This window comes from Physeter macrocephalus, chromosome 18 (assembly GCF_002837175.3).
Source record: "Physeter macrocephalus isolate SW-GA chromosome 18, ASM283717v5, whole genome shotgun sequence".
NCBI classification, from domain to species: Eukaryota; Metazoa; Chordata; class Mammalia; order Artiodactyla; family Physeteridae; genus Physeter; species Physeter macrocephalus.
The window spans coordinates 43,308,841-43,331,698 of record NC_041231.1 but is presented as its reverse complement, the minus strand read 5'-3'; the positions used below and the strand labels follow the sequence as shown (position 1 = coordinate 43,331,698).

Below are 22,858 nucleotides of genomic sequence, written 5' to 3'. Positions count from 1 at the left end.
TGTACATGCCCTCTTCTAGATCTTCCACCGTGCCCAGTGTTAGGGACAGACCTCCACACTGTGTAGCTCTAGGAAGCTCAACAATGTGTACGTACCTGGGCCTCTGGGAAATGCAGGCTTCTCTTCCCAGGTTTCCCATTTTTAAAAAGTCTGATCTTTCTATTTTGCCAATTATCTGTGGGACATTTTGGGCTGGTTAATGGGAAATGGCCCCATGGCCCAGGGGCCAGACCCAGGCTTTGGATACACGAGGGAGAGTTTCTAGGAACAGCCAGAGGGGTGTGCCTACAGAGAGGCACACGTGAATCTGCCCCCAGCTTCTACTGCTGGGGCCTCTGTTCCAGCTGGGTGACCCTGGACCAGTTTCCTTACCTCTTCTGAGTCTGGGTTTCGCCGTGAGAATTAATTCCAATGTTCCTACCTTCAATGGGCAGTCTGAGCAGAATGACCAGCGAGCTGTGGGAATGCTAGCTTCCTTATTCTCCCCACAAACACTCCGGATTCAGACAGGCCTGGCTTCAAATCAAACCCTGAGGGATCCCAGACAATATCACCACTTCCTGACCTCAGTCTCAGCATCTAGGGGAGTGAGGCACCACAGCCCACTGTAGGGAAGATCAGAGCAGCTAATGAGTGCCCACAGCTTGAGGTTGTTGCAGAATTTGCATTTGATGCAACCTTTGATCTACAAATTGAGTACTTCCGGAATGATGGACAGGACAGTTTTTAGTGGTACATGGGGTTAGATTTAAGTCTGGACTCTGTTCAGTTACTTGGGATCTTGTGTGAGATTGCCGAGCCTCAATTTCCTCTTCTTTAAGTTGGTGGGCAGGGGGCGGCAATGGGCATCACACACGCAGCACACAGTAGGTTCAAGTATCAGTACCCTCACTTTTGTCTGGGTCTTTATCACAGAGGGCCCACCCTTGAGTTTTACCCACAATTCACAGTTCGGCCCTAGAGGCCTGAATGTCAGACTCCACTTCCCTTCTTGGTGCAGCAGCCCACCCAGCCCCATTGACCCAGCAGCAGAGGCACGGAAGGGCCAAGCCCCACGATGGGGAACTCCTGCCCCCTGGTGGCCAGAGAGGGAGCAGGCCAACCACGGCAATAACCAAGGGCTTCTGGCCTGGGGCTTGATTTGGGAAGGTCACTAGAGCTGGGCCAACCTCTGCTCAAAGCCCTCCCACAATGGCTGGGCCCAGAACAAGGGCAGGAAGCTTCTCGATCCCTCGGCTGACACTTGCCGAGAACAGCATAGCATAGCTCCTCAGACCACAGCTGGTGCTCAGTTTTTCTGGAGAAAGCAATCAATTCACGTCTGAATGGAGAGGGAGAGTGGGTATCATATGCAAATTTCCATCTCGTCACCCAGCAACACTGAGGCAACTTCAAAGGAAAGCCAAGGCCTACCCGACACATGCCAAGAACATGACAAGCATCCTCCAAATATCAGTAGGCGGCTTATCCTGGGGCAAGGGAGGAAACGCCCCAGTTCTGGGTCTGATCCTTCTGGCTTTGCGAGAAGGTGTCAGGAGGTAGTCCCATTCCCACTCTGCCGCACCCCTGAGGCCTGTATCTCTGCTTCACCTCCCTATCAGAGCCCATCCCCATGGATGGCCTGGGGTAAGTCAGTCTACCCCCTGGCTAAGCCTCCACTATCTCCCTGAAGCTCCATGCTCCCCTCCCACAGATATCCCACAGGGCAGGGCAGGGCGAGCCACCAAGGGGCCAAATACCCACTCCCTTTGTCCCCAAACCCAGCACATCCTCACCCCCAGCACATCCTGAGAGGTCGAGAAACCAGCCCTGTTACATACAGCCCACAAGGTAGGGCAAGGCCAGGGCTCAGGAACAGCTTGGTCATCACTAGCAACTGGGCTCCAGGGCCTTCTTCATAAACAAACACACATACGCACACAAACTCACTTCCTGATTTTCAGGCCCTCTTCATTGTCTGGAAGGAAAAACTCAAAAGACTTGTATGTCTTGACCATGTCCCGGCGATACTGGCCAACGTTGAATTCTGGGGGAAGGGAGAGGCTCAGTTTTCACACAATAGCATCCCTCCCCAAACCCTGACCTTGACCCACCCCCAGGCCCTGTGGCAGTCCAGCCTCCTCACTCCTCCCCACTCCCCCACAAAGTCCCAAAGCCCCCTTTGAAAGCCAAGGCTGAGTCTCACCCCGCGTGGGCACGCCAATCCAGTTCAGGTAGCGGGTCAGCTTCTTAGAGATGTAGGTCTTGCCCCTGGCAGGCAGCCCCACCATGACAATGAGCGTCGGGCAGTTGGTCATGCAAACTGAAAGGCAAGGAGCAGTGTCTGAGGAGGCCCGACCCCTCCCAGTGGGCCCCTCCTTCCAGGCCCGGCATCAGATGTGCCTTCCCAGGCTCCTGGCAGCAGAGAGCTCCCTGGGCACCCCCAGACCCTGGTCTCTAACCAGCGCTGGCATGCCCAGTTCCCCAGGCCTGTCAGTGCTCAGGGAGACGCCGCGGGATCTCGCCAGCATTTACCCTGATGTGCACCATCAGATATAAAGCTGGAGCTGCCACGGCCCTGGCTGAACTCTGCGGGGAAATTCCCCTGGCAGGTGGGACAGAGCCAAAACCCAGCGGGGTATTCAATGCCTGCCCGTCATCCAGGAACCTGTCATTCAGCATTCCTGCTCACACAGCACCACTGCTTCCGCTCCCCAGGGGGAATTTCTCTTCATCTACAAAGCCCGGAAGCTGCTTCTGCAGTGAGTCCTTCCTCCAAGGCACCTGTATGCCCACCTGCTGCGCTCTCTCCCTCAACCCAGTCATCTCGCCAATGAGTCTGCTCTCCACAACTGATCACTTGGGGTGAAAGCAGCCCGGCAGTGTCTGAGCCATTTAGGATCCTGAGGCCTGGCAGATTTGGTGCTCAAAAATTGTGGTCAGGGAAGGAGACGGAGGCACCTCAAAACCCACCAGGGTGAGGGCCACAAGGGGCTGAGACCAGAGACCCAGGCCAATGCCACAAGGGCGGTCCCTCTGATAGCCAACCACTGCCATCCCATGTGCCACCAGGTCGGTGTGCCAAAAAGAGAAGCTGCCAAGGCTAGAGGCGGGGAAGAGTCTGCACCCAGCCCCCCAGTCCATGGCCCACTAAGACAGACACCAAGGCAGCAGAACTGCCAGACTATGGGATCCAGCTCCGCTTTCAGTGTGGTCTCACCTCAGAAGCCTCAGGAAGCTTCCCTTTCATCGTCCTCAGGACCTGGGCCAGGTAAAACCACAGCAGACAGATGGACAGAGGTGGGGACCTGTCACTACCCCTCCTTTGCCCACATGGCTCTGCAAGTGCTTTCACCTGGTAGCTCTCCTCAGACAGACTGCTGGACCCCACCCTTCAACCTGTCTCCCTCACTGGAGATGGAGTGCAGAGGTGGTCAGAGTCAGTCAGGCCTGGGTTCCTATCTTGACTCTGACACTTACTGGCAACTCTGAGCCTTGGTGTCCTCACCTGTAAAATGGGATGATAATCCCTCAGCGACGCCTAGCAATATCCCCATGTAAGAGCTGGAACACTTCCAGGAAGCTGTGCCCTCTGCCTGGACTTGGCAGCCCACCTGGCTAAGGACACAGATGTATCTCAGGACTGCCCTTGGGACTTGGGGTACAGAGGCAACTGTCTGTCTCCAGGCAGGCCCCAAAGAGAAGTAAAAGACCCTGCTTGCCAGTGGGGGCTCTGTCACTCCTGTGCCTGACCTTTGGGCAAATGTGACCCATTCTACAAGCCCCAGGGGAACGAAGGAGGGGATCCTGCAGACACAGCCTGAAGGTGAGTAAGAGTGAGGAAACTTGCAGAAAAACCTCAGCGTTGGGACTTCCCTGGTGGCGCAGTGGTTAAGAATCCGCCTGCCAATGCAGGGGACACGGGTTCAAGCCCTGGCCCGGGAAGATCCTACATGCCGCGGAGCAACTAAGCCCACGCGCCACAACTACTGAGCCTGCGCCATAGAGCCCGCGTGCCACAACTACTGAAGCCCATGCGACTAGAGCCCGTGCTCCACAACAAGAGAAGCCTGCACACCCCAACGAAGAGTAGCCCCCGCTCACTGCAACTAGAGAAAGCCCACACACAGCAACAAAGACCCAACGCAGCCAAACATAAGTAAATAAATTTATTAAAAACAAAAACAAAGGGCTTCCCTGGTGGCGCAGTGGTTGCGCGTCCGCCTGCCAATGCAGGGGAACCGGGTTCGCGCTTACTAGTTTATTATTTTATTGCTTGACTTTCTTACTACAATGTAAGCTCTATGAAAATAAGGGTCTTGGGCTTCCCTGGTGGCGCAGTGGTTGCGCGTCCGCCTGCCGATGCAGGGGAACCGGGTTCGCGCCCCGGTCTGGGAGGATCCCACATGCCGCGGAGCGGCTGGGCCCGTGAGCCATGGCCGCTGAGCCTGCGCGTCCGGAGCCTGTGCCCCGCAACGGGAGAGGCCACAACAGAGGGAGGCCCGCATACCACAAAACAAAAAACAAAAAACAAAAACAAAAACAAAAACCTCAGCATTGGCTAAGCTGAGAGAAAAACAAGTTAGGCAAGGCCCTGCATCCTGAGGGCCAGGCCAGTGCTGCTGAGTCCTGGGCTGTGTGCACAATTTCTGGTCAGTTGGCCAGGGCTCCCAAGCAACCACAGCGCAGTGCATCAGCTACTCACTGTGGGGAAAACCTGCACCCAGCCTGCTCCCTCTGATGAGGCCACACCTTCGCATTGCTCCCTGAAGGGCTCTCCCACGACCCCAGGGCTGAGGTTCTGCATCACCTCTTCACAGCTTCCATCTTCCCAGAGACGCCCCTGGCCTCCTCCCACAGCGTTTGGTGACAGCATTCCCCCGCCCCATGCACAGCCATGGTGGGCAGGCAGGGCAGCAAATCAGGGCTGGGCACAAAACGAGAGCAATAAATTACCTATCACCTCTGTTCCTCAAGATAAGATACCAAGTCAATGATACAAAAGAAAATTCAAAGTACAAGTATATTCACACCAGCCCTGCTTCCAACAGCAAAACACTGGGGAAGTCCCAGCAATGGAGAAATTGCAAACCGAGGCCCACACAGAGGGAACACACTTGAACCAAGGGCGGGTGGACCAGGTGAGTGGGGGCATGCAGTTGGAGCTGCAGCTCTGGGCCCTCAGGACCTCAACATTGAGCAACAGGACAGCAGAACACACAGTTCAGAACATGGGGCATGTGCGGAAGGAAATCTGAAGACATGTCAACTCAGCTTTTCTCACTAGTTCCTGTAAATTATCTGTAAATTTGCTCAAGGCCACAGGAGCCCAAGGAGTGGAGAGGCTGAGACAAGCCTGGTGCTGGTGACTACTTTCTGGTGGTACCTCTGCAGGGGCAGTCACAAGCCCCTGGAGTGGGTTCCAGAACTGAGTCTTGAACTGCACCTGCCCCGACTTCCTTGGGCCGGGCTGGGGAAGGGAGAGTTCCTTAAAATAAAGCAAACTGGCATCACTGTCCTGTTCAGAGGGGACAGAAAGTTGTCTCTCCTACTGTCCTGTGCACACACCAGTTGTGTCCTGTGTCCTTACCCAGGCAGTCTTGCCACCTTTTGGCTAAGAAAAGCTATCAAATACTGTCCTTTCTGCCATGTTCCCCGAGTCCCCTCTCCATCTCCTACCCCATCTGCCCCCAGAGCTCCTCCAGGTCAATGACCAGAAAGTTAACAGCTTCCAGGCCCTCTGTGTAGTCCTGAATTTTATCAAAAGGAGGAAGAATTGCTCATGAAGAGTGGGGGAGGAGAAGGCAGGGAACATCCCTCAGCCAACCAGCCTCTGTTGCCCTGAGGAGCTCGGACTAGACCCCAAAGACAACCCACCACACAGCACAGACTAGGGCCCCTCGTCCTCTTCTCCATAGAGCCCTGCGATCAAGTCAACTTCCACCCACCCTGACCCTCAGGTTCCCACCTGTCCTTGTGGTCCTCCAATCTAGTTAGAAGCCCACTATGCAGAGGGTAAAATGCTGCATGAATACGGGCTTGGGACCTGAGGTGCTGGTTCCTTGTTCATTCCCTGCTTACTCTCTCCTTGCTGTGAACTGTGAGACCCTAGCCTGCGGTCCAAACCCCCACACAATTTGCAGGTCTCATCTTTAGCCTCTTGGCTGCTACCTCCTCCTCCAGGAAGCCCTCCTGTGCTAGGCCAGCTCACAGTCCCACCCACTGCAACACCCTGAGGCAGTGCCATGGCACGAACCCCTCTGCTCAGGCCAGAGCCACATTTTAGTTGCATACCTGGAGCTTGGAGAAACACAGGCCTGCCCCAGGGGCAGTGAGACCCGGGCAAGTCCCCTCCCATTGGGCCTCAACTCCTTTGCCACCTGAAAGGGGGTTGGTTTGGAGCTTCAATCCCTGACTTTGAGGTATGGAGAAGCAAAGAAACAACCGTGATGATAAATTATAAAATTACCTGCTACCATTTATCAAGCACTTATCAAGAGGCTCACAGGACTTCCCTGGTGGCGCAGTGCTTAAGAATCCACCTGCCAATGCAGGGGACACGGGTTCGAGCCCTGGGCCAGGAAGATCCCACATGCCGTGGAGCAACTAAGCCCGTGCGCCACAACTACTGAGCCTGCGTGCTGCAACTACTGAAGACCGCATGCCTAGAGCCTGTGCTCCACAACAAGACAAGCCACCGCAATGAGAAGCCCGTGCACCGCAACGAAGAGTAAACACTCGCTGCAACTAGAGAAAACCCCGCGAGCAGCAACAAAGACCCAATGAAGTCATAAATAAATAAATAAATAAATAAATAACTTAAAAAGAGGCTCACAGCAGCTTCATAGTGCAAGGATGATGACTGTCTCAGTCTCACAGATAAGGAACTGGAGACCTAGAGGGTCAGCTCTTTGCCCAAGGTCACCCAGCTGAGCCACGATGCAGCTTGAGTGCTCCTGCCTCCAAAGTCCACGTTCTCACTCCTCCTTTATGTAACAACGGAGGCCAACCCCTAGTTAGGACAATACAGCCCTAACACGGACTGACTAGAAGCACAAGAGAAAGGGGCCTAGCCCTCCACACCTCCAGAAGTCTGGAAGGAAAACTGGCTAGGGTGTAGCCATAGTCCCTTAGGACTGAATACTGACTGGAAAGCCATGGCCTCAGGGCTAAAAGCAGGATCACAGTTTCAGCAGCCCACCAGGACCTACATTATGGTCAGAGTCACGACCCACCAGAAAGTCTGGTCAAAGCCACGGCCACCCCTACCAGGTTCCACAGTGTGCTAAGAGATGCACACACTCCTCCCCTAGGACTCACATCCTGGTCAAAGCCAAGGCCCCCAGGCTAGCCTCAAAGCAAGACAAGCACCAAGCACTGTCTCCTCTCCTATCATGCCCAAGCAGAGGTCAGGAGTGCAGGGAGACCCCAGCACATAACACAATCTCCTGACCTCCATTTCCAAATCTGTATCAGAAGCTGGACCAGATGTTCTCTGAGGACCTTGCCAACTTGCAAATTTATTACAACGTTTCAGTTACTCCTAAAATAAATCTTTGTTTTTCTTGGTAATAAAAAAGTTGCAGACTCATTTAAGGAAAAGCAGAAAATCAATGAAGTGGGTTTAACACCTAGGACCACAGGAAAAGTAAGCCCCTTAACGATTCCTTGAATTTCAGCATATGTTCTAGATGTTTCCACCCTCCAGTTTTACCACTCACCCACAACCCCACCTGGATGCTTACACACCCATGGACACAAAGACAGGCCCATATAACAAAGTGGTCTCGCTGTCTATCCTGAACACATCTGCACTTCCCTGAAATTCCTCCCAAAACTCGATTTCAGGCCCAGAGATGGGCCTTCCTCCCCGCCTTGGGCCTTTGAAAGTTCTGGGCTCAGAGAGACCAAGCGAATCTCCTAGGGCCAACACAGCTCAGACCCTGGCCTGACCACCCGGCCCACGCTCTCTGGCCAGCTGAGAGGGCAGGACCGAGGCTCCATGTCCTCCCCTGACCTGAGGCGGTGGGGACAGAGTGGTGTGGGAAGGGTCCTGAGCCCTCCCCTAGGTGATGGCGGCCAGACCTAGCTCCCGCCGAGCCGAGACGTCGCCACACACCTGTCCCCGCCTCCCGCTCTGCCACACCAGTCCCAGGCCTCCCACCTGTTCCTGTTCCCCTCCCACCAGTCACGGCTGCCTCACCTGTCCCCGGCTCCCCACCTGTTCCCGGCTCCCTCTCCATGTGAGACCAATACCCATGCCCATGCACCGCCCTCCCCCTTCCCCGCGGACCCCCGCCTCACCACCGCGCTGGCAGGCGTGCAGAGCAGGCCGCCCATTGCTGTACGGCATCCAGATCTTCTTCAAGGGGTTCTGGGTCAGTTCCCGTGGGGACGCCATCCTGGGGCTCGGATGAGCCGGACTGCGCTGCTTCCAACCCAGCAGCCGGGCCACCTCGGGCCACTCGATGCCCCGCCCCTCAGCCCTGCCCCTCAGCCCCGCCCCTCCTGAAGCCGCGTTGACGCCCGTCCAACTCCCAGCAGGCCCCGCCCCGGAACGAGTAGGCTCCACCCCAACTGAAGAGAGCCTGGCCTCCTACCACGCATGCCCAGCTCGCCTACTAGCGCGTTTTGGACCAAGCGGGCCCGCCCTGCATGCCAGGATGGGGGACGCGCATGCCCAGCTCCCCAGTTTCCAGGCTTGGATGGTGCAGGCCCCACCCTGGATGCCGGAGCCCAGCACACCCAACGCGACCCTGATGATTTGCATAGACCTCACCCACGGCTTCGCCCTGCGCGTGCCAGGCTTGCCCCCAGGACACCCGAGGTCCCGCCTCCCGCTCTGCGTGACCTCAGGGCCCCCAGGAGGAGGGGTTTGCATGCGTTGGGGTAGGCCTGCGTGACGCGCAGAGCTTGGTTGGTCAGGACCAGCCTGGCGGCCCCTGCGTAACTCTCATCACTGGCCCGGTTGTCAACTCCGCCGCGCCCCACCGGCCTTGTGCCCCGACCTTCTCTTCTGCTCCGAGTCCCGGGATTCTCCACTGCCCACAGGAGCAACCTGCTCAACCACGCTGAAAAAGCTCCTTTATCTCATGGACAGGGACAGAGAACAAATCTCAAAATTAATCGTGTTTCTCTCTTTGCCTTAGCTGCTAGGGAGCTCGGGCTAAACCCCAGCCCACCTGGAGCACGGGAGCGGGACCTGGTAACCAAGCTCCCTGGGGACTCACCGAGCCCTGACAGTATCTTACTTCTCCTTCCAGGATTTCATGTTTACCAATTAGATTTTAAATCATAAGTTTACACATTTTTTTCTTTAATGAGCCTCTGCCACTTCATCAGGAAAACGGAATACACTGTAATGGATCTTACAATATTCTGATATGCGTTAAAAGTGTCAGTGTCTGAGAAATCCTTTCTAAAGCACATTAATGTTATTATTTTATTATGTTATTTATCTTCCTCCTGTCTCTAAAAATGCAATGGAGGCAAGGGGCAAGGGAGAGAGCCTGAGTTCGGGAACACTTGGCCTACCTCCTCTCTGTCTCCTCAGCCCAGCCTCTTAAGCTTTGTACACTTTCTGCCCCTGACCTTAGCTGACACTGCTCGAGGCTGGGTCACACTGCCCTCTAGCGATGTCCTCCACCACATCCCCTGGCAGGATCACTGCATCCCCAAGTTCTCTCTGCTTAATGTGTGCCCAGCCAGGATCCAGGGGCTGGGGCATGGAGAAAAGTCTCCACCCAGTGTTCCACAGGGGCAGCACCCCTTCCTCTGCCCTCCTTGCCACACCCCTGTCTTGAGTCAGTCCTCCAAGTCACAGTCCAGCCCTTCAGAGCCTGGCAAGGACCCTTAAGATGACTGATACAGATGTCTTGTCCACTTCACAGGAAATGAAGGTTAAGGAGGTCCATGTGCTAGAAGCCCACGCAGACCTTCCCTGGAAGCAGCTCAAGCTGCCTCCCCAGGAAATGCCCTGCCTCAGACAGAGTCGACCACTTCCTCCTTCATCAGCCTCCCTCTTCAGTGTCCAGTGTCCACCTCCTTCCCCACCTCATGCCAAGCAGCTGGCACACCCATAGGCAGCTCCTGATGAGCAGGATGCCCCTAGCGACCTTCTGCCCACTTCCTACTTCTCCAAAGCCACTCATTCTGTTCCTGACAAGTCAGCCCTCCTGTCTGTCTCCTGGCCACTACCAAGGACATCCTGGGGCCACCCTAGCCTCAGAGACCTTGTCACCACATACCCACACCCTGTCCAACCCCCAGCAGTCATTGCAAAGTCTACCTCATCTAACATCCACAGACACCCTGCACCTTCTCTGGCCTGCCATTCTCCTCTCCAACCCTCGTGGAATGTTAGTCAAAGGCTGGGGGTAGGGGACAGCCAGGGCAGGGCAGGAGGCCAGGGCCATGTCTGGGAAGCCATCCTCACCTCCAGAAGTGTGAGTCTGGCTTCCCAAGAAAAGCAGTGGCTCTGTACCTCCCACTCTTCCCCAGTCTGACCCTGGGCTGACCCAGACATACCTTCCCAAGTCTCTATATCCAGTGCGAGGCCACATGTCAACAGCAGGAGGAGCCTGGAGCCCCTCCCCAAGGCCAGGGTCTACATCTGCTCTGAGGATACTCCCCTCCCATGGCCCCATTTCTCAGTCAGGAAACTGAGGAAGGGGAGAAGGGCCCAGCATCACAGAAACAACAGCCCACAGTGCAGGATGGACTCAGCTCAGCTGCCAGCCCTTCAGAACCTCTCCTCCCACACCTTGTACTATAACCACACATCCCACCTCCACACTTGCACTCTTGCACGTTCCCTCCATTGAAATGCTCTCCTGGCTTTCTGCTCCCTCAGCGTCAACAGATGTCCAATAGAATAACTGACCCTCACGGCTTTCCCTCCTTGGGGCCATCCCAGAGTGAGCCAGCTCTCCTGGCCCAAGGGTGGGAGGTGTGCTAGGATGTCAGTGTGCACTTGTGTGTGAACACATCCTGCTCAGCTTTTCCTCGCCGTGAACCTGCCTGGCCTGGCTCCTGTGGTGCACTCTGCACTGACCACTGGACTTCCTCCCAGTGTCCCAGACTACAAGCTGTGGGGTGTCCTCAGTCTTCAGTCCTCAATGCTCAAACTCTTCCCAGTCCACGTATCTGCTGGCCAGACCTGGCCAAACCGACAGCCACCCTTTGCAGCATATGGGCCCATGGACCTCAGTGCATCCCACACAGACCCACACACCAGTACACGAAAGCATGGTGTGCACACAGCCACTGGTGCACACACACTAACAGGCCCTGCACCCAGGCTGGTGCAGAGACAGGCCAGCTGCAGTGAGGCCTGCTGCTCTCTGCTGTCTTCCTTCCCCTTTATTTCCTCCTCCTCTCCCCTCTGCTGTCACTGGGAGGTTGGGGAGTTCCTAGGAGTTCCAGCTTCCTCTGGTCATTTCTAGCCAAGGATCATCCTGTGTCTCCCTGGGTCCAGAGCTCACACAGGGTGTGAGGTTCCAACTTGGGGGTAGAGAGCCATGTAACCAAGCAGCCCATGAACCCTGGTCTGCACTTGCTGATTCCAGCCTGGCACAGGGCACACAGTAGGTGCTCAAAGTGACTCAGGACCAGCCAGAGCACAGAGTAGGTGCTCAGAGAGGCTCCTGACTGGGACAGAGCACACAGTAGGTGCTTAGAGCAGCTCAGGACCGGCACAAGGCACACAGTAGTTGCCCTAGAAATGCTGGTTTAAGGGCTAAAGTAACATCACATGAAAAACTTCCCAAATGAGCCTCTGGACCTCCCCGAACTGGTATGACCCCTGAGGGGGGACCTGGATAAACATGACCCCTTGGAGGCCAGCAAAGGGCAGAGCAGGAGGCCCCCTGGGAAGCTCCAGCTGACTGTCCCTCCCCCTGGGCTGGAGGAAGAAGCTATTTATAGTTCCCCCCCTTGGCCCAGCGCCTTCACCCCGGCAAGGCGCCAGTGTTCCCCCTCCTCCATGCCACTGACAGACTGATGCCCCTAAGAGCACCCCTATTCCTGGAGAGACCCCCAACACTCTCACACCCCTTCTAGTACCACCTCCACTTTGCCCAGGTCTTTTCCCAATCCCCCCCCAACCTCTCCACCCTAAGAGCACCCCTATTCCTGGAGAGACCCCCAACACTCTCACATCCCTTCTAGTACCACCTCCACTTTGCCCAGGTCTTTTCCCAATCCCCCCACCCTCTCCACCCTGCCCCGTGCCTACCCTGCCTGCTGCTCCCTGACCCGGGGTCCGTCAGGGAGCTGCCTCCTTCCTTGCCTCTGTTCATCCTGCAACCGAACTGGCCTGGGCCGCCGCCCCCTGCAGCTCGGAGTCGGGCAGCCCCGCCCTCCAGGCTCCGGAGAGAGCCCAGCAGGCCGGGTGGCCCCGCCTCTCCAGCCCCGCCTTGGGCCCGCCTCCCAGAGCTGCTGACAACTGTGAGATCTCCGTCGGTGCCCCCGGCCCTGAGCAGGCACACTTCCGACAGTTCTCTCTCTTTCTCTAGCCCTCGTCTCCAGCTGGAGTTGTCTGCACTACCCAGAATACCTGCCCCATCTGCAGGCAAGCCTGACCACACTCTCCAGAAGGTCAGGCCCATCCCCGGCACAGCAATGGAGTTGGGGTTGTGAGATTAGGCAAAACATACGCCCTGCACACCAAGGGACAGGTCAGTGAAATTGGGGCGGGGTGAGTGGGGAGAGGAGCAGCGTAGCCAGCTATGACTCCGCCCTCGTGTGTCACTGCCTGGGTGCGCACGACTGTGTGATTCTTGTCTCTCCCATTCTCCGGTCACTACATGTATTGAGCGCTTTCTGCGTGCCAGAACCTTCATGGACATTACATCACTCAGTGCTCACAAGAAGCTTGGTGGCATCACTCTGCTTTACAGAGGAGAAAACAGGCTTGGAAAGGTGAGGAGGTTTGCTCAGGACAATTCGATGAAGGAGGGGCAGTTGGGCCAGAGCCCCAGCAGCCTGAGCTCCCTCTCCCCGAGCCATGTGCGTCCAAGGGCAGAGGTTGGGTATGCAGGGGTGTGGGTAAGACAGTGCCTGGCTATGTGTTGAGCGTGCTTCATGTAGGTGTGGGGGACAAGCTCCAGCTCCCTCACATGGCCTCACCTTGTTCACGCACTCACAGCTGTTAGATACACAGAGATGCAGCCACACATGCATGCACACCCCCCCACACACAGGGCAAGGCTGCCATGGCCACAGACCTCCCACGTACGACCATCTCACTGTGTCTGGAGATGCCCCTGATGGCCCCATCCATCTGGGGTGGGTGCTGTCTCATGCATGTGACCCTCCGCCAGCATTTCTCTGTGTGGTGACCTGTGGGAGGACAGGGCAGACCTGTGGGTCTGGTTTTAGGTGGGCTGGTCTCCAATGCAGTGATGGTCTCTTGTGTTGAGGTGCCTGAAAGTGGCATTACAGTGACCACATGTGATGGTGTCCAGATGCTCTGTGACTGGACACAAGTGGGACCCAGACATGATAAGACTCCATGCGGTAGTGACCTTCAATGGTAGTGTCCAAGCTGTCCAGACATACTGTAAGCCTGTGGGGCTCCTAGGAGTGGCAAGACTCCACTTGGCAACCTGACACAGTAACATCCAGGCTGTCCAGACACACTGTGACTCTGTGAGGCACTCTGATATGACACCACATGGCAGTGACCCCACGTGGCGGAGTCCTGATGCACCGTGCCCAGATGTAGAACCGTCCAGCTCTGCCGCTGCCTTGCAGGTCTCCCCATCCACGCTGGCTCCATCATTGTGATCCCCCCCACTCAGGCTCAGCGGCGGCCAACATGGGCCAGGATGTGGGTATTGGCCGCAGCCTGCTCCCTCACTGCCCTGGCCTGGGCCTGCTCCAGTAAGATCTGCAGGAAGCCAAGGGGGACATCCAGCGAGAGGGTGATGCGGGGGCCAGGGCGGGGGCCAGGGCTGGGGTGGCCCCAAGCAGTGGAGGGGCCTGTGGTGCTGGCTGAAGGGCTCTCCGAAGTGACAGGGCAGGGAGTGGCCTGGGGAAGGTTCTGAGGGAGGAGCTGGAAGCCTGGGATAGGGGTTGCTGGGACAAGCAGAGTCCTGCCCAATGTCAGGACCATCAGCACCAGCAGAGCCTACCTGGTCATCGTGTGGTCAGGCTGCGAGGAGAAAACAGGTTCAGGGCAGGGGCCCTGGTCAGCTATGGCCCATAGACAGAGACAGATGGGGAAAGCAGAGAGACAGAGAGCGGCCAGGCCAGGGACAGAGAGAGACAGAAACAGAGATGAAGGGACAAGAAGAGAGCCAGAGTGAGACAGAGATAACAGACAGAGCCAGGCAGAGAAGGGGTCAGAGGGACAGAAAGAGTGAGAAAGAGAATGAGAGAGACAGAGATAGTCAAAGTGATGGAGAAACCCAGAGACAGAGAGCCACAGGTACATCTAGATACGGATATATTTTATAGAGAGAGAGATGGGGGGTAGGGAGGAAGAACAAGAACAAGAAGAAGAAAGGGAGGGAGGGAGGAGTGAGGGAGAGGGAGAAAGAGATGGAAATGAATGACAGGGAGGTGGAGCAAATGGAGAGTGGAAGAAAAAAGAGACATAAACTGCCCCAGAGGCAGTGTGATGGAAATAAGGATGCAAAGAGAGAGAAACACAGAGGGACCAAAGGGGAGCCTGAGGTCTGAGCGAGAAAGCTTGTAGTAGATCCAGGGCAAAGAAAGGCAGGAATGGGGGTCCTTGAGGCAGAGAAGCAGCCAGAGATCCCAGGGCGCCTCAGGTTCAGAGACCTCCACTGACCCAAATCCCAGATCCATTCAACCCCAAAGGCCCTGCCCATCCCCCTTGACCCCAGTCCTACCAGTATCAGCCTCCTCTAGGGTAAGCTGGGGCCAGGCAGTGCTGTGCTGTGGTCTGCCTCTCTGCCCCCTTCAGGGCCCATTTACCTCCCTCAGCCCCTGGGCTGAGAGCTGGGGCCTGTCTCCTGGCTTGAGGCAGCCCCCCCACCTATGATTCATCCCCTCCTGGGGAGTAGTGAGGACATATCCTCGGCCCCTACCCTGTTTTCTTTCTGGGGACAAGTTGGGGACTGAGGGTCACAGGACAGTGTCCAGGGCTGGAGAGAGGGACTCTGTACCCACTCGGGATGGTACTGCCCTCCCAGGGAAAACCTGCCCCCCTGACACCCACACCTCCCCAAACAGTCACAACAGGGGCCTTTAAACAGCAGCTTTAATGCCCCCCAGAATCAGCACCACGTCATCACAGGCTTGGGTCAAGGAGCAGGTCAGACGCGGTCAGATTCAGTCACATCCGCTCACTGCCCACAGCCATCCCCACACTGAGTCATCTGCCGGGGAGGCAGGAGCCACAATGGGGGTTTGTCCACAGGGGGGAAGGCTAGACCCATGGAACAAGTCACTGAAATTAACGGACACGCTCATGCACGCTCACGTGCACGCAGGCCTCTAGCACCAAGGGGAGGGACAGCAGGGTCCAGCTGAGACACCGACTCCTCCAGGGGATGCTGAACTTCAGCTCATCATCTCCCTAAGCTCCGGGCAGCACCTGGGTGGGGCAGGTTGGGTTCAGCCATCTGACCTTACCCATCACATCGGCCACAGAGAATGGGGAAGCTGGGGGCATAGGGTGTGTAGGCTCTGCCCGCAGAGAGGGATGCTCACTCAGGTCTTTAAGGGAGGGAGCACTGAGGGGGGCCATACTGGGGACTCCACATAGAGCTGAGGTTCTCTACTCAGCTCTTTGGTCTGCGGGGGGTCTGCCCCAGGTCCCCCAGTCTGAGGGGGCTTCTGACCCAGGACCCTGACCCTGGACATGATCTGGGTAGGCCCCTAATGGGATGGGAGGTACGCCCATACCTGTCCCCTGGCTCTGAGCCACCTGGGGCGGGCAGCGGCGCTCACAGGCTTCACGGGTCCCAAAACGGTTGGCATTTCCTCCGCAGCCACCATAGACAAAGGGGTGACAGACCTCCGTACCACCTGCCACAGCCCGATGATACCAGCGCAGGGTGTAGGCAGTACAGGAGCCCTCGTCCAGTGGAAGTGAGCAGGGGTCCGGGGCTGACGGAGGTCAGAGAGGTCAGCAGGGATGGGCTCTGTCTGCCCCTCCCCAAATCCCTCTGGGCCCAGCCCCCTTTCTCACCATCGCCATCCCAAGGAGCCTCAGGGTCCTGGTATTCCTCCACGGAATACTGAGAGTATTCGTACTCATCGTCCTCGGGGGGCACCTGGCCTGCACGCATGGTGGGGTGTGCTGTGAGCAGGGCCCCAGCAGGGCCGGGTTCATGCTGCCCAACCCTGGCCCTTGGATGGGGTGGGCAGCACTGGTCTCCCACGTGTACACAAGAGTGTTCCCTGCATGTGGACCCTACACACGTGGCGTGGGCCCTGCACACATGAGCAGCCCCGTGTGTGTCTGTGCTCCCACCCCACACGCCCCACGGCTCCAGCCGTCCTCACCTTCCTCCTCTGCATGGGAGATGCGGAGAACGGGCACGGCGTGGAGCTGGGGGCCAGCGGTGTCTGCAGCGTAACTAGGGAGGGGTCCTAGAGCCAGAAGCAGGGGCACAGGGCCCTGGGGTCAGCATGGTGGCCACCCCAGCCAAGCCCCTGCTGAGAGGACCCAGGTGATGGGCACAGCAGGGCCTGGGGTGAGGAAAGTTCCGGGAGCAGAAAATACCAGAAAACTACTCACGTGATCCAGATGTGATAAACTGTCCCTGGCAGGCTGGAGGGGGCAGAGAAGGGGCAGGGAGAGAGACAATAACAGAGCAGGAGACAAAGATGGAAAGAGGCAGGGAGAGAGATGCACACGGTGGCAGAGACATACAGAGGGGGACAGCAGGAGAGAGTGACAGGCAGGAGAGAGAGGAAGGGAAGCAGATGCAGAGAGAGAGAGAAATAGAAAGAAAGGAAGGGGAGAAGCAGACAAAGGGCGAGAGTGAAGTTGGGAACAGTTCAACAAAGGGCAAGAGAGAGAGGGAGAGACAGCCAGTCAGGAGCCGGCAGGCATGGAGACAGAGGGAAAGCAGCCACACAGAGAGGTGGAAGGAGACGAGTTTCACTCTCTGATGCCCCCCAGGGCCACCAGAGCCCTCCACCCACACCCTGGCTCCACATCAGGCCCTGAGGAACCGGCTCTGCTCACACCTCCACCCCCTCCACACGCCACCATCCTGGGCACCCAGGAACACTACGTGTCCCTCCACCTCTGCCTGGGTCTCCGTTTGGGGAAGTCCTGTCAGCATGTCTGTCCTGAAACACCTGTGTGCTTTTTGTATCCATCTGTCTCCACCCATCTCCTTGACTGCTTGCCCCTTGGAAGTTCTGGGGATGCTGCCTGCCCCTGTCTAGGGGTACGGGGATGGAGTGGGGTGGTACCCAAGAGACTGTGGGCTGGGCCCCACTCACCGCAATGCTGACTCATCTCCTGACGCACAAGGCCCCGAATGTCATCCTCCTAGGAGCCCAAGACCACAAGGGTCATGAAGAACCAATGGATCACAGAAGGACAAAGGGTACATGATGTAGGGATCATGGAGGGACAGCGCTGAGTCAGGGTCCAGGGTCCAGGGGGTCGGGGGCTGGGTGCAGGAAGCAGAGCCCACAACCCCCATACCCCACACTCACTGTCAGTGCAGCTTCTCCCTTCTCACCACGGGGCCCCGCAGGTCCTGGCCGCCCCTATGTGCAATGGATAGGACCAGGCTGTAACCTCTGATCTCACGGACACCAGAGGTCACCCCAACCTTTGACCCCAAGCCCAGGAATCCCCACTCACCTGCTCCCCTCTCTCTCCTGGGGTTCCAGGGACCCCAGGGGCCCCCACCACACTCTCTCCAGGGGGACCTCGTTCACCCTGTCAGACAGGACCAAGTAAGCAGGGTCAGAGGCAGTGGGGGTCAGAAGTAGGACAAATTGGGATCATAAGTTCAGAGGTTGGGGCAAAGATACTGGGGGAATGGGTTGCAGAGCCAGAGGTCAATGAGGTGTGAAGGGTCAATGAGGCTCAGGGGTCTGGAGTCAGAGTCAGGGCCCCTCACCTTCTGGCCCTGAAGTCCTTCAGGGCCTTTGGGACCAATACTGCCAGGTGGCCCGGGGGGACCACTAGAGCCATCACTGCCCCTGGGACCTGGGAAGCCCCCAATTCCTGGAGGCCCCTGAGGAGAGATAGGTCAGGGTCAGTGATGAGAGCTTCCAAAGATGGACCCACTTCCAGAGAGTACAATTCTCCTCAATTCACCATGACCTTAGCCTCAACTTACCCGCTCCCCTTTCTCGCCCTGGTCACCCTTGGGTCCTGGCTGCCCATCAAAACCGCGGTCACCCTGGGAACAGAAAGAAGCATGAGAGTCCCTCTGCCTTGGCCCACCTCAGCTCAACCCCCATAAGCCCCCAGGCCCAATGACCATAACTTCAAGTACCTGTGGCCCTACCAGCCAGAGACCCTCAATCTGCCATGATCCCCATGACCCTGACCCCAGTGTGATGCCCCTTGCCCTGACTCCACCTTTTTCCCCTACACTGACACTCCAACCTCCCCACTGACCTCCACCCACCGTAACCCCTTAGCCCTGAGGCATGTGCTGCTCCACCTCCCATCCCTTAATCCTAAATGTGCATTGTGGGGACTTCCCTGGCAGTCCAGTGGTTAAGACTCCGCATTTCGGAATTTCCCTGGTGGTCCAGTGGTAAAGGATCTGCCTTATGATGCAGGGGACGTGGGTTTGATCCCTGGTCAGGGAACTAAGATCCCACATGCCGCGGGGCAACTAAGCCCACGCGCCACAACTACTGAGCTTGCGCGCCTCAACTAGAGAGACTGCATACCACAAACTACAGAGCCCACGCGCTAGGGAACCCGTGCGCCACAACTACAGAGCCCACGCACCCTGGAGCCTGTGTGCCACAACTAGAGAAGAGAAAACCCGCATGCCACAGCTAGAGAGAAGCCCGCGCGCCGCAACGAAGAGCCCGCACACTGCAACAAAAGATCCCGCATGCCTTAATGAAGATCCCACGTGCCGCAACTAAGACCCGACGCAGCCAAATGAAATTAAAATAAAATAAATAAATAATAAATTAATCTTAAAAAAAAAAAAAAAGACTCTGCGCTGCCACTGAGGGGGCACGGATTCAATCCTTGGTCGGAGAACTAAGATCCCGCATGCCACACAGTGCGGCCAAAGGAAAAAAAAAAAAAAGCACATTGTGACCCCAACCCACCCTGAAACCTTAAGACCAGCCCCACTACATCCCCCAATGTCCCAACCTTTCACGACCCCAAAACCTTCCTTGACCCAAAACCTTCACAACCCAACCATGCCCTTCCCTGCCCAACCCTAAACCCCCGATGTCCACTGTTGAGAGAGACCCCATACCTTGGGACCGATCAGGCCCTCCTTCCCAGGGGCCCCTGACTGGCCTGGAACACCTGGCTCCCCCTGGAGAAGAGAAGACATTAGCCAGGCCCTGGTCCACGCACCCACTCCTCATTCTGGGGGTGCCCCACTCTCACCAACTCTCCTTTGCGTCCTGCCAGCCCTGGGCGGCCCGGGGGACCAGCTTCTCCCTGTAGGGATCAGATGGAGGGATCAGCCTTAGGCCCCAGGCCTCACAGCCCCCCACATCCCCACGCATATGCCCCATCACCCCTGTACCTTATCTCCCTTCTCTCCATCAAGGCCACAGGCTCCCTTAACCCCCCGTTCGCCCTGCGGGAGAAAAAAAGTGGAAAATGACTTCCAGATACCTCACCTGTAACCCCTTGACCCTGAAACTACTCTCCAAACTGGCCTTAGATACTCCAACCTCTGACCTTCCAACCTCTAACCTAACACCTCACATTCAACCCCGGATACCCCCACATCTGACCCCAGATACCTGACCTCTGACCCCAGATACCTCACCCTCCAACATCAGGTCCTCCTGATTAGGGGGAAAAAAACAGTCCCCTTCCCACCTTGAGGCCCCGGGGACCCATGAAGCCAACATCTCCTTTGTCTCCTCGGACACCAGGGGCTCCGTCTTTTCCTTGGGATCCCTGGGGGGAAAGCGGTCAATGTGAGGCCAGGGGAGGTCAGTGAGGGATCAAAGGGAATCACTTTGGATGAAATGGACAGGGAACACCATAGGGGTGAGACTCATCATTAGGGTCCAGAGCCACTGGAAGGGCAGGGTTTTCCATGGGGATGAGGGTCACCATGGGCAGGGGTCACTATGTGGGTGGAACCATCATGGGGGCTACTGTGAAGGTAGGGGTCCCTGGACAACATGAGAGCACTGCTTCACTGTAAGGTCAAAGGCCACTACATGGGCATGGGGGCATCTTACCGGCTCACCAGGGATCCCTGCAGCACCAGGCTCACCCTGTGCGAAACACAGATGGGGGAGGGCAGCCCTTCAGTGTGACTGTCCCCTATGTTGGCCTGTCTGCTGCACATGCAGCCACTCAGTGACTGCAGCCAGGGCCCAGGCTGCACAAGGAGCCCGTGTGAGCACATATGGGGCCAACAGCGAGGGAGGCAGGAAACCCTCCAATGCTCAGAGGACACCCCTGGGACAGGGGTGTGTGATGCATGGCTCTGGGTCTGTAACTGGGGCGGGACTTGCCTTGGGTCCCGTGAGTCCACGCACTCCCAGCAACCCGGCTGAGCCCTTGTCTCCAGTCTGTCCCTTGGCGCCCTGTGGGAGTGACCAGGAAAGGGACACAATCAGGACCAGACCAGGCTGCACGCTTGGAGAATGACTGGAACCTGCTGGCTGGGGCGGAGCTGGCCAGTGCTGCTCCCACGCACTTCCTCATGGCCCCTTCCCTTCTAGCCCACGCCCCAGCAGGGTGGAGCTGGGGACTGTGGCTCGTGGGGTGGCTCATTTCTCACCCCAGGACCCCCAGATTCCTGCCACTCCTCTTACCACTGGGCCCCTACCCTTACCCCTACCTGGAGTACCCCTAACAGCCAAGGAGCCCCCTTCCCATTCCCACAGGCACTCTCATAGAGCCACAGTCCACACACTCCCCTTCTCACCTCATATCCAGGCCCTTGAGCCCCTCCCATAGAGCCCCCATCCTCTCAGCCACCCCACAGAGTTGCTACAGCTGACAGAACCCCCTCCCCTCTGACCCCCAGAAAGCCCCCTCCCATCCTCCCCTCCTGTCCTCACGGACGCTCCATGGAGCCCCCCAGCCTGTAGGACCCCCCTCCTCACCCTGTATAGAATATCCCAACCTCATCCCCATACCTTTTCTCCAGGGTCCCCACTGTCTCCCCGAGGTCCTTTTTCACCATCTATGCCCCGAGGCCCTCGTTCACCCTGGGTCAGGGTCAGAAATCAGGGTCAGGGGCTAAAAGTCCCTTACCCTCTGAGGGTTTGAGGTCTCAGATCCCCTGGCCCAGCCCACACAGAAGCCCCTCCCACACCCATCTGCACATGGACCAGACCCACTCACCACGTCCCCCTTGGCACCCCGTGGCCCCGGAGGCCCCATAATCACAGCTGAGTCACCCTGAGTGGACAGGGGGCAGTCAGAGGAGTCAGGAGCACACTTAGTCCCCTGCCCTCCCCCATGCGCACACTCACCTTGTCACCCTTTAGCCCTGAGGTTCCAGTGTCACCCTATTGGGTGGAAGAGTGTGAGTCTCACCCAAATAGAGAAGCCCCAAATCCTGAGTTGCAAGATCCATCCCCACCCATACTCACCCCAGGGGCCTCTTCCCCATATCCTTACCTTCTCCCCACGCTCCCCTCGGCTGCCTGGGGGACCCTGTATGAGAGAAGAAAATGGTGAGCTAAGGGAATTTGTGGGGACTACTGTGGAGATAGCTCAGGGGGCAGGGGAGGACTGGGGGGCCCGGGGGAATGGGGGAGACAAAGGACCAGAGAGTAGCCAAGGAGAACCAGAGGGCTGCAGAAGGCTGCAGAATGTCACAAGGGCACAGAGGGCACAGGCAGGGGACTGAGTCACACCACTGGCTCTTTCCCCAGGGGGACCCACCACGAGTCCTCGGGGTCCCTCCAGGCCGGGGCGGCCATCTTCACCCTGGATGGTGACAATGGATTCAGTGACTCGGTAAGTTGGAAATCAGAGGCGAGAGCTGTGATGAAGGGAGTCCCGGGGTGGCTCCCTGGAATGGCCATGGCTGCAGAGCAGGACATACGTACCCGGATACCTGGCTCCCCACGCTCGCCTCGGGCCCCAGGCGGCCCTGCTCCAGGGTCTCCCTGGAGATCAACAGGACACCAGGGATCAGTGAGGGGAATTGGTGGAGGACAGAGGGTCATGGGAGGTCAGTGGAGGTTGGAGGGAGTGACAGGGGTCAGTGGAGATTGGAGGAGGTGACAGGGGTCAGTGGAGATTAGAGGGGGTGACAGGGGTTAGTGGAAGCTGGAGGGGGTGACAGGGGTGCAAGAGAGAGCCAGCAGCATTGCCCCATCTACCTTGTCTCCTTTGAGTCCAGGGGCCCCAGGTGCTCCCTGTGGGCAGAGTGAGGTGAGGCTTCTGTGCCCCTCAAAGGCACACACACATCTAGCCACACAGTGTGGCACAGTCCCCAGCCTAAGTCCCCACATGGACAGACTCCAACACACAGCAATCAGAGACATGGGGCGTTGGGGCACTTCTACTCACCGCTAACCCAAGGGGTCCAGGTGGCCCCAAGTGACCTGGGGCTCCCTCTCTCCCTGGGGGGCCTGCCAGACCCTACAGTGAAAATGAGGCAAGAGAGGCGAAGGGTGACTTGGGAACCTTCCTCCCGTGCTGTGCCCCCAAAACCAGGAGCCCCCTCGGCAGGGTTGGGCCCCCTTCTCCTCCTCACCCAGTATCAGATTCAGAGGTCCTGAAGTCACCAAGTCCCCATAT

General features: G+C 57.4%; 2 protein-coding genes across 13 annotated transcripts in view; both read right to left on the bottom strand.

Moving 5' to 3' along the window:
- Window positions 1–22,858, bottom strand: part of LOC102979520 (6-phosphofructo-2-kinase/fructose-2,6-bisphosphatase 4) — a 77,550-nt gene that overhangs the window by 30,747 nt on the left and 23,945 nt on the right. For 3 of the 12 annotated variants that reach the window (XM_007115371.4, XM_055080120.1, XM_024123811.3), the window contains exons 1-3: window positions 8,284–8,432; window positions 2,186–2,302; window positions 1,930–2,026 (exon numbers count right to left, since the gene is read on the bottom strand). In XM_007115371.4, the coding sequence (XP_007115433.1) occupies window positions 1,930–2,026; window positions 2,186–2,302; window positions 8,284–8,380 (311 nt within the window). In that variant the 5' untranslated portion in view covers window positions 8,381–8,432. Of the gene's footprint in view, window positions 1–1,929; window positions 2,027–2,185; window positions 2,303–2,514; window positions 2,538–3,487; window positions 4,140–4,684; window positions 5,590–8,283; window positions 8,433–12,214; window positions 12,354–13,205; window positions 13,321–14,837; window positions 14,860–15,197; window positions 15,545–15,855; window positions 16,060–16,141; window positions 16,232–16,458; window positions 16,546–16,693; window positions 16,727–17,409; window positions 17,459–17,628; window positions 17,683–17,779; window positions 17,858–18,041; window positions 18,159–18,263; window positions 18,327–19,379; window positions 19,443–19,516; window positions 19,571–19,658; window positions 19,713–19,960; window positions 20,042–20,331; window positions 20,368–20,610; window positions 20,683–21,240; window positions 21,313–21,448; window positions 21,506–21,579; window positions 21,616–21,727; window positions 21,764–21,994; window positions 22,040–22,161; window positions 22,222–22,437; window positions 22,474–22,627; window positions 22,700–22,858 lie in introns of those variants that run through there. The other 9 variants (XM_028478518.2, XM_024123812.1, XM_028478521.2 and 6 more) reach the window with 9 other exon arrangements.
- On the bottom strand, window positions 13,784–14,122 carry UCN2 (urocortin 2). Its single transcript, XM_007130886.1, is given in 1 exon segment — window positions 13,784–14,122. A coding segment is annotated over 1 exon segment (339 nt).